The sequence below is a fragment of the Astatotilapia calliptera genome, chromosome 6 (assembly GCF_900246225.1).
Source record: "Astatotilapia calliptera chromosome 6, fAstCal1.2, whole genome shotgun sequence".
In the NCBI taxonomy this organism is placed as follows: Eukaryota; Metazoa; Chordata; class Actinopteri; order Cichliformes; family Cichlidae; genus Astatotilapia; species Astatotilapia calliptera.
In genome coordinates this window covers 945426-964721 of record NC_039307.1, presented here as the reverse complement: position 1 = coordinate 964721, position 19296 = coordinate 945426, and the positions used below count along the sequence as shown (strand labels likewise).

Genomic DNA, 19296 nt, shown 5'->3' with positions numbered 1-19296 from the left:
CACTTCACCTACTGGTGATGGTCAGAGGACCCGGTGATGCCAGTGTCCGGCAGCCTCGCCTCTGTCAGTGCGCTCCAGGGTGGCTGTGGCTACAATGTAGCTGCCATCACCAGTGTGTGAATGTGTGTGAGTGTGTGGATGACTGAAGGTAGTGTAAAGTGCTTTGGGGTCCTTACGGACTAGTAAAAGCGCTATACAAATACAGGCCATTTACCATTTGCCATGTAAATGGAGAGTCCTCTTCACACACTGAGGTTAATTATGGAGTTGCACAGGGTTCAGTGCTAGGACCAATTCTGTTTACATTATACATGCTTCCCTTAGGCAGCATCATTAGAAGACATAGCATACATTTACACTGCTATGCAGATGACACCCAGCTCTATCTGTCCATGAAGCCAGATAACACACACCAATGAGTTAAACTGCAGGAATGTCTTAAAGACATAAAGACCTGGATGGCCGCTAACTTTCTGCTTCTTCATTCAGATCAAACTGAGGTTATTGTACTCGGCCCTGAAAATCGGATTGGATGGGATGAGATCTGAAACATCTTCACAAACTCAAAGAAGTCCAATTGGCTTTTTTCAAGCTCTTAAGATAAAATCGCTGTAAATCGTGTGTGTGTGTGTTTCAGCTGCTTCATAAGAGTCTTACTGGGAATGACTTCGTCACAGTAATCTTCCAGGAGCCGAACTCCCCGCCCTTCAGTCCGCAGAACATCTGCTCACATTCCCAACATGTCTTCATCATCGTTCGAGTCCACCGTCCCTGCAGCCAGCACACCTGTTACAGGTAGGATTGTAACTAGAGCAGGTGAGATTATAACGTGAGCAGGTAGAACAGTTGAGACCTGTTGATGTGTCATTTGTGTCCTGTTAGTATTGCAGTGTCCAGGCGTAGAGACATCCCGTTCTTTGGTCCCTTGATCCCACCAGGTTGGATGTTTTCAGCCTCACCTGAATTCAGAAATTTCCTGCTGACGAAGATCATTAATGCCGAAAATGCTGCGCACAGGTCAGAGACCTTTGTCACAATAAGAGCACTACGCAGACAGGAGCACCTGAAGGAGCTGGTGGAAAACTTTTCCACATCAGTGCTAGTGGACTCATCATCTTCCATCAAGTTCAGCTTTATCTCTCTGGTAGTAAAGAAAAAAGAGCGCAGCGCACCACGGCCTCATGCTTACCTGAACACTGCTGGGGCTCTCACCTGGAGTGTGACAGCAAAAGACTTCAGCTGCTCTTTTGATGTACCATGCCAGCTCGCCATCTCCAGTGAGTTTGTGGTGCTTGTAGAGGAAGCCAGCAGACAGGTAGTGTTTCACTGTTACTGCAGAGGCGTGATTGGCTGGAACGCCGGCCACAAAGGCATTAAACTTTTCTACGAACACGGAGACTGTGTGATGCTGTCGACACGAGAGAGAGGCTGGGAGGACAGCCGCGAGATTGCCCAGAGACTGCAGGTGACCGGAATCCTTTGTGAACCTGAATCTGAGCATGTGTCATACACAAGAATGATCTGATGTCATCTGTTTTCTGACCTCAGCTGGTGACTCATGGCGGTCCTGCTGTGGACATGATTCTGAGGAGGAACCGCCACGGTCAGTTTGGGTTTCACGTGAACTTTGAAGGAGTGGTGGCGGATGTTGAGACCAACAGTTTTGCGTGGAAGGAGGGTCTCCGGCCCGGCTGTAGGATAATGGAGATCTGCGCGGTCGCCATAGTAAAGCTATCACATAAGCAGATGATTGAGCTGCTGAGGACATCGATGACCGTGAGCGTGGTCGTTATTCTGCCGCACGAAGATGGGACACCTCGCAGGTCACATGATGGTTTATTTGAACTTTATTTTAATGGTTAGAAGAAAATATAAATATATGAAACGCAAATGCCGAATAGAAAATGTTTGAGAGATTTTTAGTGTTTCAATCTGTTTATAGTTCTGTTTCGCTTATGTGGTAAAAGTCAACTGGTAGGCTGCTGCTCACTGTGGCTGATAACATCGGTAAAAATAGGCTCGTTTAATCTTCATATCTCAGGATGTCAGGACTTCCTGTGCCATCATTAAATGTTTCCTGAGTTCTCTGCCACAGATGGAGGATGGATTATGAGCTGTAATCCTCTCACTGTGTGAGTTTGACTGCACACCTGTAAGTCAGATTTCAGGGTCAAACATAATCCGAATGCCAGGGCCACGCCATCACGTGTCCAGAATCCCAGGAGATCTGAGCTTGAATCAGGTTTGCATGATCCTTTGGGCTCTGACTGACACCTAGCAGTGCATAAAGAGGCTTTGACCGTTGTGAGGACAAGCTCACGTCACGCTGACCACATCGTGACATCCCTGCAGCAAGTTTGATGTGGCTTCAGACCAGAAATCAGTTAATCAGCTGTGCGTGGGAAAAAAAGATCCACCAGATGAATAATTTATTTTCTCTGAAAAACCGAACAGGCAAATTATATATAAGGCAAAATAAAAGAACTCAGCCGGCCTCCTTCAGTGCATTTACAGTCAGTAAACTCACTCAGGGATACAAAATGGCCTGAATTAGTAATAAGCTGCAGCTTTGAGGTCATTTCCTCAGAGTGAAGATTATCAGAGCAGAAAACCTGAGGATAACGCGTGGAGTACGCTGTTAACGGGAACACAGGAACCCGCCTCATAAACGCTCCTTACAGTTTGACTATAATAAGTAAAAATAAGGAGCAGATAAACTACACCAACCAATCAGCAGCCAGTAAATCTGAGGATAGCAGAGGGAAAGCCTGTGGAGGCATTTTTGTTGAGTTTTACATCAGCAGTGATTGGTTTAAAGTGACGGAGCACGAGGAGTGACATCAGTCGGTACAGACTTGGACTTTTTCTGTAAACGATCACTCACACACTCACTCACTCGCTCTCCTCTCTTTGTTCTTCGGTCTTCAGGAGTTTCTCAGAAATCTACCAAGTCCCGAGGTTTGAGTACAAACTGGACTCTGACATCACTTCCCACCCATTAAGAGTAACCCCACCCACCTGGCACAAGGTGTTAGAAGCTCCGCCTACTCAGAGCATCCCAGGTGAACTGGAACAGCAACTGAGACCAATTAAACAATTGAATGAGGGATCCAGGTAACACACCTGTACCTGTCTGTGGGGGTCAGTTTGTGTCACAATAACCAGAGACAGTCAGAGTTGCCGAAGTCCAGCAAAACTTCCTTCCTTCCTTCCATCAGGAGCATTTTTCTCCACGTCGGAAGTTTATTTAGAATATTATTGAATCTGTTCTCGTCTTTGCAGTTCCTCGTGTCGAGTTTTGTTTGTGTTGTTACATCATAGAGGATATTGGCCTGATATTCTTTCACTTGTTTCTGTGTTGAAGCAGTCATGTAAGGTTTTTAGGGCTGATGTGATGATTATTGATTGATATCAGTTAGGATCATTAATCCAGACCGTTTCTTTACCCAGAATCCCTCAGCACTCTGTCCTTCTGCAGGTCACCAAGCAAACACTCGACTTCCGTTGACCCCGGACCACCTTTGACCCCACAGAGCCATGCCCGATGGGGGTAATTATTGATCCATTAGCGATCTACGTTTTCTTTTAAACAAAGTAATCGGATTATCTGTTGATGTCAATCTTGCTTTCAGAGCTCGTCCTGATTGGGCAGTCAGCTCTGAAGAAGACTCACTTGAGAAGATCGGGAGATCTAAAGGTGGGTTTACCTGGATGTGACCTGGTTTGGCTCTGCAGCTCTGAGCTTTGACATTTAACCCTTTGAACTTTAACAACAACCTGGAACATCTTCATCTTCTCCTCCAGAGGCCAGTCACCTTTGTCATCACGATCATCCTCATCGTGTGACGAAGGCTCGGGGGGGGTTTCAGCCCAGTCTGATGGATGCCAACAACACGCTTTCCAGCAGCAGCGGCAGCGAGAGCAGATACTCCGACTGTCATCTCACTCACACTAAGGTGCCTTCAATGGACAGCGGAATTGACTCCGCCCCCTGCACATCATCAGCCCAACCAGCTGGGGCTGGGGCGACGCTGGTCCTGAGCGATATCCAGAGAGGCAAATGGACAATCTCGGCCGGTCACATGACCAACCTGAGTGAGACCTGCTCTCTGTCCTGGTGAGCTGCAAGTAAACAAATGATGTAATCTCTAACTGTGATTTTTACATTGTGTATTTATTTTTCCATTGAGCTCCACAGCCTGAGGGCAGTCAGCCAGTTGGAGTGTTCGGATTTAACATTTGAGTAAATGTTCAGCCCATTATTTCTGGGCGTAGCAGAGTGCCAAGGTTAGTGTTGTCCAACGTTGTCCTCAACACCTTTATCTTGACCAAACTTGGATTTATCCTTCTTATTCAGTAATACATTTCCATGTAGTCAAATTTCACATTGGATCAATCAGCTGGGCAAACAAAACAGCTGCATCAGAGTTTCTCTTGGGAGTCGATGGGATCCAAAATAACTAGAGTACTGCAAGACTATGGGCTCAAAATGTGGTCATAAATATTTTGTACTTGTAAATCAGCTTTGTATGTGTAAAAAGAAGTACGAATTTTGACCCGATCTTCCTTTCATCTGATTGGTCAATGTCATGTCAATCACAAATGTAACAATCCAATCAGAGAACAGATGGGTTTGGCTGTCGGAGGGGTGCTTTTTTGAACTGCAGGTCTTTAAAGAGAATAAGGTGGCAGAGCAGGTCAGCCATTAATCAGAAGGTCGGTGGTTCGATCCCAGGCTGCCTCCTGGCTGCATGCCAAATATCCTTGGGCAAGATACTAACCCCGTGTTTGCCTACTGGTGGTGGTCAGAGGGCCCGGTGGCGCCAGTGTCCGGCAGCCTCGCCTCTGTCAGTGCGCCCCAGGGCAGCTGTGGCTACAATGTAGCTGCCATTGCCAGTGTGTGAATGTGTGTGTGAATGGGCGAATGACTGAATGTAGTGTAAAGCGCTTTGGGGTCCTGCGCAAGTAATGCGCTATACAAATGCAGGCCATTTACCATTTACATGCCAACCCAGCGTTTTCCTTCATCACCACGAAGGAAAACAGTCTGTGGTCGTCCGAGTTTGGTGATTTTTGTGTCACAGGTCTACGTGTTTAATACAGGGACTTCCACAGCCTTTTCAACAGCGCTGCGGACCGCGGGGGGCGGGCAGTGTTTTGAAATGACAGTCTTCATTACAAAGCTTTCCTTTGTTATGAATTAGCATACATGTTTTTATTGAACATTTGAAGAAACAATAAAAAAAACAGAAACTCTTGTAGAGGAGATAAAGTCAGAGATAGAAACGACAAGGAGCAGGTGCATCTAGTGCAGGTAGAGCTGCTGCACACAGAGCTCAGCAGCCAGCGCAACAAATCCTGGATCCTTGGCTTTTAGTTAGCATTAGCAGCACATGCTGCCTCTGATGTGAAAGGACCTTCATGCTGCGCACTGTGACTCACAGCAATGGTCCCGGGTCAGCCCTGACTTTGTGTTAAACTAATCCTAAAGTAATAATGGTGTTTCTAACCACTGATATAGCACAACTTTATCCTTTCAACAGCTGCTGAAAGTTAGGGGACCTAGCTGCTATCGGATATTTATATAGAGATCCTCCAGCTTCAAACCCTTCAAGGAGTTCAAAAAAGCACCCCTCCGACAGCCAAACCCATCTGTTCTCTGATTGGATTGTTACATTTGTGATTGACATGACATTGACCAATCAGATGAAAGGAAGAAAAATAGGGTCAAAATTCGTACTTTTAACTTGCAGGGTTTTTTTTGGCTAAGTCCACACACAAATTCTTTTTACACATACGAAACTGATTTACAAGTACAAAATATTTATGACCACATTCTGAGCCCATACAAGACATTGATCTGGTTGACTTTGTGCTTGATTTTTTATGATTCCTTTTGTGGAAATGCTTCCACATTCAGTTTTCATATCATGGATTGCGTGGAAAACACTGAAGTCGGGTTTTTTCTGTTCACTGAAGTGGGTGATGGCTGAAACTTCCAACGATGGATGATGGCTCGATGAATAATAAAAGGAAGAATGGTTGATACGTCGATCAATGGACAAACTTATTTATGACTGTATGGCTAATAGTCAAGAGCAACATTTAATGGCAGCTCTAAATAATTTTGATTGGACTAGCATACTATCCTGTGATGACACTAATAAATGTTGTGATCTATTATACTCTGCTATTAAAGGGGTCTTGTCACAGTTTCAGAAAGAGAGCCATTTAAAGAAAAGAGTTTATTCCTTGCCTTGGATTAATATTGAATGTAAACAGCTTATGAGACTCAGAGACCAGTTACTTCAAAAATCGTTACAATCTGGATTAAATACTGATCGATTACATTTTATATCGGCAAGGAATAAAGTCACGCAAACTTTGAGAATGGCAAAAGCAAATTTTTGTCATGACTGTAATTAATAGTGCCAAAGGAAACTGTAACCTAATTTAAGATAAGATAAGATAAGATAAGATAAGATAACCTTTATTAGTCCCACACGTGGGAAATTTGTTTTGTCACAGCAGGAAGTGGACAGTGCAAAAGTTATGAGGCAAAAATTAGAATACAATAAGAATAAATACTGTACACAACTGTACAGAATAGAATAAAATAAAATACTATATACAGTAGAATAAAATAAAATAAATATACAATAAGATAAAAATAGAATACAAATACAAATACTATATACAACTGAGTAAAAATACAACGATGACAGAAAGGATTATTGCACTTAGTATTATTGCATATGTATGGATGTGTGTGCTTGATCAGTTAAAGTCTTTATTATGGAGTCTGACAGCAGTGGGGAGGAAAGACCTGTGAAATCTCTCCGTCCCACACCGTGGGTGCCGCAGTCTCCCACTGAAGGAGCTGCTCAGTGCTGTCACAGTCTGCTGCATGGGGTGGGAGATGTTGTCCAACAGGGATGACAGCTTAGCCGCCATTCTCCTGTCACTCACCACCTCCACTGGGTCCAGAGAAAATATTTTGGAAAATATTAACAAACTCCTTGATAACAGTAAGCATAATGCTGATACAGACCTTGAACTTAAATTTGCCAATGAACTGGTATCAGAGCCTCTCAGCCTAGCTACTAATTTAAATGATTTTCCAAAGTACCATTAATGAAATTGCACAATTGTTTTCTAATTCTTGTGACCCTCAACAAAATATTGGGAATGCCGACACCAAAGAGGATGTTTCTTCTCCAGATTCAAAGTTCAATATTCAGAAAATTACAGAAAATGAAGTAGAAAATATAATCTCTAAATTAAGAAGTTCTAAAGCAAGGGATGAGTTTGGATTTGATACCAATTTCTTGAAGCATTATAAATCTTGTTTTTTGGTGCCTGTGACCCATCTTATTAATTTATCAATGACGCAGGCAGTCGTTCCTCTGAGTTGGAAGGTGGCAAAAGTTACACCAATTTATAAATCGGGTGATAAAACAGACCCTGCTAATTAGCATACTCCCTATCTTTTCAAAGATAGCAGAAACGTGGGTTGTTAACTCTATCATCAAACATCTTAATGACTCCAATCCGGGTTTGCACCCTATGCAATTCGGATTTCGCACTCTTCATTCAACTGAAACGGTTGTCTGTGTTTTTGTTGAGAGAGTGAAATCTTACTTAGACAAGAGCAGTTATGTTGCGGCTGTTTTTCTTGATTTCAAGCGTGCATTTGACACTGTGAATCATCTTAAGCTCTTGTCTAGACTGTCGACATTTTACTTTAGTAATCACACTGTTAAATGGATACAGTCTTATCTATCAGATAGAAAACAATGCGTGCAAATAAAGAATAGCAAGTCATCCTATCTTTACTGTACACAAGGTGTCCCCCAGGGTTCAATTCTAGGCCCCCTGTTATTTTCACTTTATGTAAATGCCTTGCCTAATGTGTGCAAAAATGTGGACACGATTATGTATGCCGATGATACGGTAATTTTTACACAAGCCAAAACTGCTGATGATGCAGCCCATCAGCTTTCACTGGAATTACATGATTTACAAAAATGGCTGAATGACTCATGCTTGTGCCTTAATTTTAAAAAGACTGTATCAATGTTTTTTAGTAAACCTAAAACAACCGTGGCTGCAGTAAAAGTCTGCTTGGGTGCACAAGAATTAATTAATGTTGAGGAATTTAAGTATTTGGGAGTGCTACTAGACTCTAAATTATCCTTTAAAAAACACATTAAAAAAGTAGTGAAAACTGTAAATGTTAATATACAGAACTTCAGACATATCTGCACATCATTAACAGACACAGCAGCGATTACATTCCTGCTCTCTATGATACCGGCTCATATTGAATACTGTATTACAAGTTGGTCCTATACAAGCTCTGCTGCTATTGGGCCAATTGAAGTATGCTACAAAAGAGCATTGAAAATATTAGATAAAAAACCTTTTTCATATCACCATTGTCAAATTTTAGAAAAATACAAGTTTTTAAATTTTACTAATTTCAAATTATTTAAATCTGCCTGTCTAATATACAAAGTTATACATGGTCTGGCGCCTCGACCAATGAGTGATTTTATTAAACAAAAGTCTAGCAGTGTTGTCGGGTCTCGACTGACTCGAGCCGCTGTTAGAGGTGATTGTGAAGTGACATTTAGACGGAGCACCTTTTCACAGATGCTCTGTCATATCAGGGAGTGAGCTTCTGGAATAGTCTTCCACTGTCAGTGAGGGAAAGTACAAGTCTACCCATCTTTATGAGTCACCTAAAAGGGCGGCTGAGGGACACACAAACATGTAATCATGTTTAATAATCATGTTTTATATTGGGCGGGAAAAAGATTTAGTGTATTACAAAAAGGGAAACAACTGTTAGTGCAATGGGTGAACGCAATATCACGATGGTCAGGGCATGTACAATACTGGGGTTTGTGCAATATAATTGATGTGTTTCTGTTATTGTTATCTGTCCTCTGTGTCCACTCTCCTTGTCATTGTTTGTTCTAGTATAATGTGATCACTGTTTTTGTCCTTGTCACATGACCTGTAAATAGTGTCTCTGTATGTTTTTACTAACTTGTGTTTAACACCAACCTGCCAGAGGGTCTGCAGATGGAAATTAGCCCAAGGCTATAATCTGGCATATTTACATTTGTTAAAATGTTCATTAATATGTATTGCCCCTTTTTCTAAAAAATAAATAAATAAAATAAAGGATCGACAAACGATAGATGGATGGCTGAAAGATAAATCAGAATCAGAGTTGCAGTGTTACACGCCTCTTTGCAGCTACTCTCCACCCCCAAAACTCCATTCCCTTTAAAACCGTGTCAGCTCCCAAACCACCAAAAAAAACAAAGTAAGAAAAAAAAACAATTTAAACCTAAAAATTGACAAAAGGCTATTCTATTCTATTCTATTCTATTCAGTTCTAGAAAGAACAATATAGTGTCCACAACTCCAATAAAACACTGAAATGCAGATTAATAAGCATTAGGTCTCTCTCTTCTAAGTCCTATTAGTACATGAACTAATACTTGTTATTAATCAATAAATTGATTTACTCTGCCTTACAGAAACCTGGTTACTGTGTGATGACTGAATCAACAGCCCTGTGTTATACTAACTGTCAGAGTCCTCAAAGCACAGGCTGAGTGGCGGTGTGGCAGCAACCTTCCACTCCAGCTTGTTAATCAACCAAAGACCCAGACAGAGACATTTAATCTGTTATTAGACTCAATTGGCTTCTCTCAAAATGTAAAAGAACCAATCAACCACTTTAATCACACTCTACTTCCTGTCCTGACATAATACATAGAAACTAAACATTTAACAGTGTTTCGTGAAAACTGTATTTTTAATCCTTAAATTCAAGTTATTGAATTGAGAAAAAAAGAATTAAGACGGACTTTTGCGAGATCTCTCAAAACTAACTCGGGATCTCGCAAAACTTTTGCGAGATCGCAAAAGTTTTAGCCGCATTCTTCGGAGGCCGCCAGCTCGAAGCCAACCGGGAGGTCGAGGCACGATGTGCCGGGAAAGCGGTGTTCCTCCCGGCTGTAGTAGGTCTCGACCTCCCGTTAGCTTCGAGATGGTGGGTGTCAGATCTCCGAAAACGTCGGAGCACTTTTGCAAATATGTGATGTCTTGTAAACAGAGCAGATATCTGACGTTTACACAAAATGGCTTGCATTTGTATAGCGCCTTACTCAGTCCCTAAGGACCCCAAAGCGCTTTACACTATATTCAGTCATTCAATCAATCACACATACATTCACACACTGTGGTGGCTCAGGTGGCAGAGCAGGTCAGCCACTAATCAGAAGGTCGGTGGTTCGATCCCAGGCTGCCTCCTGGCTGCATGCCAAATATCTTTGGGCAAGATACTAACCCCATGTTTGCCTACTGGTGGTGGTCAGAGAGCCCGGTGGCGCCAGTGTCCGCAGCCTCGCCTCTGTCAGTGCACCGCAGGGTGGCTGTGGCTACAACATAGCTGCCATCACCAGTGGGTGTTTACACAACTACATTCACGCCTCAAAATATCTTAAACGTTTATTTTGTGACCCAGAAAGAGTAATATTACAACTAAGTAGATGCCGCCATTGTTGGAATTCAACTTTTGCGAGATCCCAAGTTTGTTTTGAGAGATCTCGCAAAAGTTCATCATAATTTTTTTTCTCCCATGTCCCCTGCGGGGCTCCGTAGTTAATACATTGAATCATTAGTTATTAATCTCTGTCTCTCTTCCACAGCTGTCTTTATGCTGTCTTCCTTCTCTCACCCCAACTGGTCGCAGCAGATGTTGTATGTTATGTTGAAAATTGAATTGATGAATCAATTATTGATGGTTGACGTATGGATGAATGGAACAAATGACGGATGGATGTTGATAAATGGATGAAAGGTTGAGAGAGGGAGGAATAATGGATAGATGAATGACAGATGATACAAGATTGGATTATTGCTGATGGATGGTTGAATGACCGATGAATAGATGAAGGATGGAAAAATGATGGATGAATGCTGACCTTTTACTTCCTTTCTCAGTGACTGTCATGAATCCACCAGCTGGTCTGAGGGCAGGTCCAAAACCAGTTCCTCTACCAGCTCACCTGAGGCCTTAATCACATGTAAAGAAGGCTCCACTAAGGAAATGGGGCTTACTCAAGAGGGGGAGGGGCCGAAGAGATCCAGCAGGTCCAGCAGGTGAGATGACCTCATCAAGACGTATTGGCAGTCAGACCTGAGCTTTCCAGTCCACCCATCACTGCAAATCAAAAGTTATTAGGAATCAGAGAAGAGAGGCTTTTCAGGAGAAACTGTTAAATGCTCAGTTTCTGTGGCAGATCTGCCATCTGATTCTACCCGGGAACTCAATGCAGTGTTGAAGTCTTTATTTTCAGCATCTAAATGAATGTTAAAGTCACCTACTATAATCTGAAGTGAAACCTGAAGCCAAGTATGAACAATTTGTTGATCAAATATTGATCCATGTCCTCTGTTATTCCTACGCGTAATGCACTTTCCCGCTAACCCCTAACCCTAACCCCCTTCCCGCCACGCCGTGCAAAGCTCTGTGACGTACCAAAAGAAACAAAGTTCAACCACACGATGAAGGAAAACATTCAGTTTTTCACCCAGGGACCTCCAGAGACTTTTCAAAGGCTCTGTGGGGGGAGGACGCACTCTCACTAGTCGGGATAGTTACAAAGCCTTCTTCTTCATGAACGAGCAATACATTTTATTAAAATACAACGCAGACTATGGTACAGGATATAGAGTCAGAAAGATACATGTTTTGACATGGAACAGGCGAATGTAGAGCGCAGCGGCCAGCACAGCAAAAGTTTGGCCCTTGGCTCCAGTGAGCGGTTAGCGCAGCGCACGCCACGTCATTTTTACCCAGCTCTTTCAGTTTTTTATATTTTGGTGTATTTCTATAGTATTGATTATTATTCTAGATTAAGTTCAGTGTCTGTCTGTTTCTTGTTTCCTGTTTTACTTTGGAGGTTCGTGTCTGGTGTCAGTGCGTTCGGTTTATGTTTCCCCTGTCTCGTCAGCTGTGATTTCTCCCAGGTGTGTTCCCCTCCTGTCTCTCATCCCTTGATTACTGTATTACTGTATTTTAGCCCTGTGTTTCCTTTGTTCCCTGTCGCGTTGTTAATGTCTACTCACCCTCAATCTATGCTCTGTGTTTCGGTCCCTGTTTATCTGCCTGTTAGTTTATATTTTCCCAGTGTAGTTAGTCTGCTGTTTATCTGCAACCTGCAAATAAAGCTGTTTACTTTGAGTTCAACTTCGCCTCACTGAATCCTGCATTTTGGGTCCTTCCTCCCTGTAACCTGAAGTGAATGCGACAGAGGTTCCATGCCCAAATTTAACTTAAGCGCCAGCAAGGCGTCAGTAAAGTTTTGTTCAGCCCCAGAGTCAATCAGAGCTCTAAGGGATTGAGTCTTGAGTTTCACTGTTAATTTTGCTGCAATCATGAGACGTGGAGGAGACCATGAACAGGAGACCTCGCTCACCCGTACTCTCTTTTCTACTGGTGGGTGCGGTCTTTTGGCAGAGCCGGACAAACAGTGGCAACATGGCCCTTGCAGCCGGAGTAAAATCACTCCCCGGCCCACAACCACTGATGCCACTCCTCGGGTGAGAGTCTGGAACAACCCAGTTGGATGGGTTGTTCGCTCTCTTCCACACTGTCCGACACCTGATTGCCTCCGCTACCAGTCGTGCCTCCCCCCCAGCGCCATCTCCGTGCAACCCAGAGGCCTCTGGGTAATGTACAGGGTGGGCCATTTATATGGATACACCGTAATAACATGGGAATGGTTGGTGATATTGAAGTCCTGTTTGTGGCACATTAGTATATGTGAGGGGGCAAACTCCTCAAGATGGGCGGTGACCATGGCGGCCATTTAGAAGTCGGCTATCTTGGATACAACTTTTGTTTTTTCAATAGGAAGAGAGTCACGTGACACATCAAACTTATTGGTAATGTCACAAGAAAAACAATGGTGTGCTTGGTTTCAACGTAACTTTATTCTTTCATGAGTTATTTACAAGTTTCTCTTTGTTCACAGCCATTGACACGTCGAAGAGGTTAACACGTGAGGATCGAAATTGTGTTGATATCTGGTGAACGCAGTAACCGGGTCATTGCAGCAGATTTCAATGCATGACACCCTACGAGACCACCCATCTCCCATGCTACAGTCAGCAAACTGCTTGCTAAGTTTCGTGAAACTGGTTCAGTGTTGGATTTGCCAAAATGTGGACGCAAGAAAACTCACTAATGAAGAAACATCAGTGGCTGTCCTAGCTTCATTCAGCAAGAGCCCACAGCGTAGCACTCGCCGCATGTCACTGGAGAGTGGGATTAGTCAAACATCCCTCCGGCAGATGTTAGCTACTCACAAATGGAACCCTTACAAACTCCAGCTACTGCAGCATCTCAGCGAGGATGACCCAGATCGGCGCACAGAATTTGCAGAATGGGCAAAACAAAAACTGGAACAGGACCCTCAGTTCACGCAGAAGATTTTGTTCAGTGATGAGGCAAACTTTTATGTGAATGGTGAAGTTAACAAACAAAACCACCGCTATTGGTCTGACACTAACCCACACTGGATGGATCCCTCCAAGACTGTTGGACCAACAAAAGTGATGGTATATGGGAACAACGATAGTGGGTCCATTCTTCATCAATGGAAACCTCAAGGCCACTGGATATTTGAAATTGCTACATGATGATGTGTTTCCTCTTTATGCACTGAAGCTGGCACGTTCCCTGAGTTTTTCCAGCAAGATGGTCAATGACCTGGTTACTGCGTTCACCAGATATCAACACAATTTCGATCCGGTCCTCACGTGTTAACCTCTTCGACATGTCAATGGCTGTGAACAAAGAGAAACTTGTAAATAACTCATGAAAGAATAAAGTTGCGTTGAAACCAAGCACACCATTGTTTTTCTTGTGACATTACCAATAAGTCTGATATGTCACATGGCCCTCTTCCTATTGAAGAAACAAAAGTTCTATCCAAGATGGCCGACTTCTAAATGGCCACCATGGTCACCACCCATCTTGAGGTGTTTGCCCCCTCACATATACTAATGTGCCACAAACAGGACTTTAATATCACCAACCATTCCCATGTTATTACGGTGTATCCATATAAATGGCCCACCCTGTAGTTTCCAGCTCCCTGATGCACCTGTAGACAGTCGTCCACCTTCACACACAGTGTAATCACATCAGAAAGACTTTTAGGCACCTCCCTCATCACCAATGTTTCCTCTAAGCTGCGCACGTGCGCAATTGCGCACTGCTGGCACGCTCTATGCGCACAGAAAATCTGCGTTGCGCACACAAAAAAAAAAACTCACCTGAATTGAAATTAAAATTAAAACAATTCTGTTTTGTAGTGTCAGTCAGTGACTGGCTGCTCCCGTATGCCACCTTAGCCCATAGTCCAGCCAATGATGCGATTCACATTCGTATATACAGTACGCAGCCAATCAACGTGGTTGACAGGCTCTGACAGCGTCCTTATGTGCCGACACCGGTGTTTTAGCAAAGCGGCTGATGTGGAGTGAAGCCACGTTAATGACAACGTGTACAACCATTGGAGATGTGAGCAGGACAGACGGAACAACTGATGGACAAAGTGTGGACTTTATACCAGTTTTTAAATTGTGTTGATCGGCCACGTGAAACCAGAGTTGTCATTTAAAAAATCTGCAATGTTTGGTTTCCTTCCTGAATACTGTCGTTGTTTATATTTACTGCGGGAAGAAACGGTAAAAACTGCGTTTTATAAGGAAAATGCTCGAAAGCCTGTGAGCAAAAACAAACCCCCCTCTCTCTTTCCTATTCGACCAAAAATGCACCATGTCGACCAATCAAAAAATGATATGGCAACGTGGCATCTAGTTGTTAAGAAACGGGGGGAAGTTTTAAGAGTGACGGCGGTGTTTTGAGATGTGAGAGATTTGCGACGTTTAGCGCAAATCTTGTGTAGTTAGTGTGTAGTTAGTGTGTCCCCCACATTGGACAATCGGACCATCTCTCCCTGTTCCTCACACCTCGGTATTCACCACTCATCCAACGTGTGAAACCTGCTGTGAGGACAATTAAAGTGTGGCCAGAGGGGACAGACGCAGTGCTCCAGGACAGATTTAAAAACACAGACTGGAATATGTTCACCCACACAGACCTGGACCAGTACGCCTCATCTGTACTGGATTACATCTCCAAAACCACAGACAGTGTCACCACCCAGAAACGGATCACCATGTACCCCAACCAGAAGCCTTGGATGAACCGGGATGTTCGTCTCCTCCTGAAGGCCCGCAACACTGCCTTTAGGTCAGGAGATGCACACGCCTACAGTACAGCCAGGGCTAATCTAAAGAAGGGCATCAAAAAAGCCAAACACCATTACAAAAAGAAGGTAGAAGAACACTTCTCCAACTCCAACCCCCGACGCAATCTGGCAAGGACTCCAGACCATCACAGACTACAGGACCACCAAACCCTCCCCCGCATCCTCTGATGTCTCCTTCCTCAACGAGCTCAACAACTTTTATGCTCGTTTTGAGCGAGGGAACCCCACAACCACAACCAAAGCAGACATGACGCCAGACCACCAACCTATGACTCTCTCCCCCACCGATGTAGGAGCGGTGCTGAGCAGGATCAATGTCCACAAGGCTGCAGGCCCTGATGGCATCCCCGGGCGTGTTCTCAGAGCGTGTTCTGGGGAGCTTGCAGGAGTGCTCACAGACATATTCAACCTGTCCTTGGCCCACGCTGTGGTACCGGCCTGCTTCAAATCCACCTCCATCGTCCCGATACCCAAAAACTCCAACCCATCTTGCCTCAATGATTACCGCCCAGTAGCACTCACCCCCATCATCACTAAGTGCTTAGAGAGACTGGTCCTAGCACACTTCAAATCCTGTCTCCCCCCCACCCTGGACCCCCACCAATTCGCATACCGCCGGAACAGGAGCACAGAGGATGCAGTCTCCATCGCAATGCACTCTGTCCTCTCACACCTGGACAACAACAACACCTACACCAGAATGCTGTTTATAGACTTCAGTTCAGCGTTCAATACAATCCACCCCTCACAACTCATCAGGAAACTGACAGACCTGGGCATCAGTTCCCTCATCTGCAAATGGTTACTGGACTTCCTGACCAACCGCCCCCAACATGTCCGGCTGGATAACCACTGTTCATCTACAATCACGATGAACACCGGTGTACCACAAGGCTGTGTGATGAGCCCTTTCCTCTACTCCCTCTTCACCCACGACTGCAGACCTGCTGATGGTTCCAACACCATCATTAAGTTTGCAGATGACACCACGGTGATTGGCCTCATCAGTGACAACGATGAGGCCGCCTACAGGGAGGAGGTGGATCGTCTGGCTGAGTGGTGGGACAGAAACAACCTGCTGCTTAACACCGAGAAGACCAAGGAGCTCATCGTGGACTACAGGAGGAATGCTGACCCACATCCACCCATCCACATTAAGGGGACGGCTGTGGAGCGTGTGAGCAGCTTCAAGTTCCTGGGAGTCCACATCTCCGAGGATCTCACCTGGACGACCAACTGCTCCAAGCTGGTCAAGAAGGCTCACCAGCGCCTCTTCTTCTTGAGGACTCTGAGGAAGAACCACCTGTCCTCAGACATCCTGGTGAACTTCTGAAAAGGGCTGGGAAAATCATCAAAGACCCCAGTCACCCATCACATGGACTCTTCACCCTCCTGCCCTCTGGGAGGCGCTACAGGAGCCTCCGGACTAAGACCACCAGGTACCGGAACAGCTTCTTCCCCACAGCTGTCAGACTCCTGAACTCTGCCTCCTGACATCTGACCCACGTTAAACTCATGGACTGAACATACACACACCCACAATGGACAACTGTACCCTCAAACACACAATAATAACATGGACTGAACCACCACTCACAACCACCAGCACTTTATATAGCCTCTGTAGAAACTATCTACACCCTCACTTATCTTAACTGCACTACTGTATAGCTCTGTGTAAATAATCATTCTGTACATTCGATAATCTTTAATCCTACAACTGTTTACAACTTGCATAGTTCCCATTTCTGTATAGCTGTATATCCCAGATTCTGTAAAGTTATTTATTTCATATTCTGTATAGTTTTTCATATTTATATGCTGTTCATATCCTGTACATAGCTTGTACTCACTACAGCCTGTACATACTTATAGTTATAGAATATTCACAACATACTTCATACCGTGTACATTATAACATACCATAATAGACCCATTTCTGTAATATACTCACATATCTATATTATTGCTAATATATATTGTAATATATCTATATCACTAAAGCACTTCTGGATGGATGCAAACTGCATTTCGTTGCCCTGTACCTGTGCATGTGCAATGACAATAAAGTTGAATTCTATTCTATTCTATTCTATTCTATTCTAGTTAGTGTGTAGTGTAGTCAATAGTTTTGTTGTGTGTGTCAGAACAATGAGGCGACTGCTGAGTGTCACAGGTGTTACAGCAGTGACACATCTGCTGCTGTCAGGCCTGCAGGTATCAGGCTGTTGTTCTCCTTCATCTCATAGTGGACAGAAATTATTTTTTGGAGCGACACAAATAATTTGTGCGGCATCAGATTTGATGCAGAACAGCTGATTGTTCTGTAAATAGTTTGAAATGTTTATTTAAAAATGCACTGGCTGCATTTAAAACTTTGTTGTTTGCCAAACGGAGTTACTTTTTTGAGGAGTAACTATATAATTATTTGCCCAACATTGGTCATTATATGCTGTATTTTGCAGGCAGAGTTACAGACTCTCTCCCAGACCACAGACTCATAATACAAGAGCTTTATGAAAAAAAGAAAGAAAAAGAAAGTTGTGTTTTCGAAATTGGAGTTCAAGTTATTTTTACTTCCAACAGTGTTAACATGCTACACAGGCCAATGGCTAGATTTTTTTTTTAACATTTTCATTGTAAGTGGGCTAAAGCAGTTTAAAAGTAGTCTAACATAAACGCTGTAATTTGATCATTATCTTATCTTATCTTATCTTATCTTATCTTATTTTAATAAACCATGTAACTTGGATGGATTAGATGACCATGACCACAGTAACCACAGTGCACACGTCTGCTGTTGCTCACAGTGGTCCAAGGGATGCTCAGGGAGTTTGTGTGTTCGCTCAGACACATGAAACATTAGAGGGAACATTGCTCATCACTAATTCATTCTTCAGCTCATCACAAACATTATTCAGCAGGGTATCAATGCCGACTGTCCCCATCCGGTTTCCTCAGCCAATATCCAAAACTGGAGTCCGCTGAGTCCATGCCATCGTTATTGTTACGGTTCAACAGTGAGGACTCAAGCGCGGGACTCCTGAATCAGCTGTACACAATCATTTATTTACAGGATCCAGCTTGTGTATTTACAGGAAGTGCAGGGCAGTGCTATATTTATTTAAGCTCCGGGGAAATCCAAGGGGGTGGTCATGCGTTCTCCAAACTCTCCACACTCACGGCCACAGGTTCACTCGTCCACACTCGACACCAAGAATCACACAGGGAGGGAATCCAGGAGGTCTGTAGACAGGGAGACGAGGATTAGTTACACAGTTCACTTCCAAACACTTGACTTAGCTTAGCTGTAGACTTGACTTTCACTAACGCGTGGCAGACAATGATCCAGCGAAGAACAGCAGTCACCTCCTGGCTTAAATGCTGGCCACCCTGGCTCAGGTGTTTCCTCTCACGAGGGCGTGAACCCACAATGAGTTCTGTCCCGGCGATAGAGAAGAGGAGAGAGAGAGAGAGAGAGAGTGGAAGTTGGAGTTAATATCATATCTGTTATTAACCTCTGTCTCTCTTCCACAGCATGTCTTTATCCTGTCTTCCTTCTCTCACCCCAACCAATCACAGCAGATGGCCCCGCCCCTCCCTGAGCCTGGTTCTGCCGGAGGTTTCTTCCTGTTAAAAGGGAGTTTTTCCTTCCCACCGTTGCCAAAGTGCTGCTCATAGGGGGTCATATGATTGTTGGGTTTTTCTCTGTATCTATGAAGCGCCTTGAGGCGATTTATGTTGTGATTTGGCGCTATATAAATAAAATTGAATTGAATTGAGAGAAAGATCAGCTGGACACTGACTCCTGGCCGTGACACTTATCATATGTTCGACACATCCGTCTGAAGCTCCTTCTGACCTCTCACAGCAAACATCACATCTGTATGTTCTCTCTCATTTTCTTCATTCGTCAGCTCCTAAAAAT

General features: G+C 43.9%; 1 protein-coding gene across 5 annotated transcripts in view; it reads left to right on the top strand.

The window, feature by feature from the left end:
* LOC113023489 (signal-induced proliferation-associated 1-like protein 2) overlaps positions 1-19296 on the top strand; it is a 47831-nt gene that overhangs the window by 20503 nt on the left and 8032 nt on the right. For 3 of the 5 annotated variants that reach the window (XM_026169522.1, XM_026169521.1, XM_026169525.1), the window contains exons 7-14: positions 638-795; positions 883-1465; positions 1549-1823; positions 2929-3114; positions 3479-3550; positions 3633-3697; positions 3805-4117; positions 11026-11184. In XM_026169522.1, the coding sequence (XP_026025307.1) occupies positions 638-795; positions 883-1465; positions 1549-1823; positions 2929-3114; positions 3479-3550; positions 3633-3697; positions 3805-4117; positions 11026-11184 (1811 nt within the window). Of the gene's footprint in view, positions 1-637; positions 796-882; positions 1466-1548; positions 1824-2928; positions 3115-3450; positions 3551-3632; positions 3698-3804; positions 4118-11025; positions 11185-19296 lie in introns of all 5 variants that reach the window. The other 2 variants (XM_026169524.1, XM_026169523.1) reach the window with 2 other exon arrangements.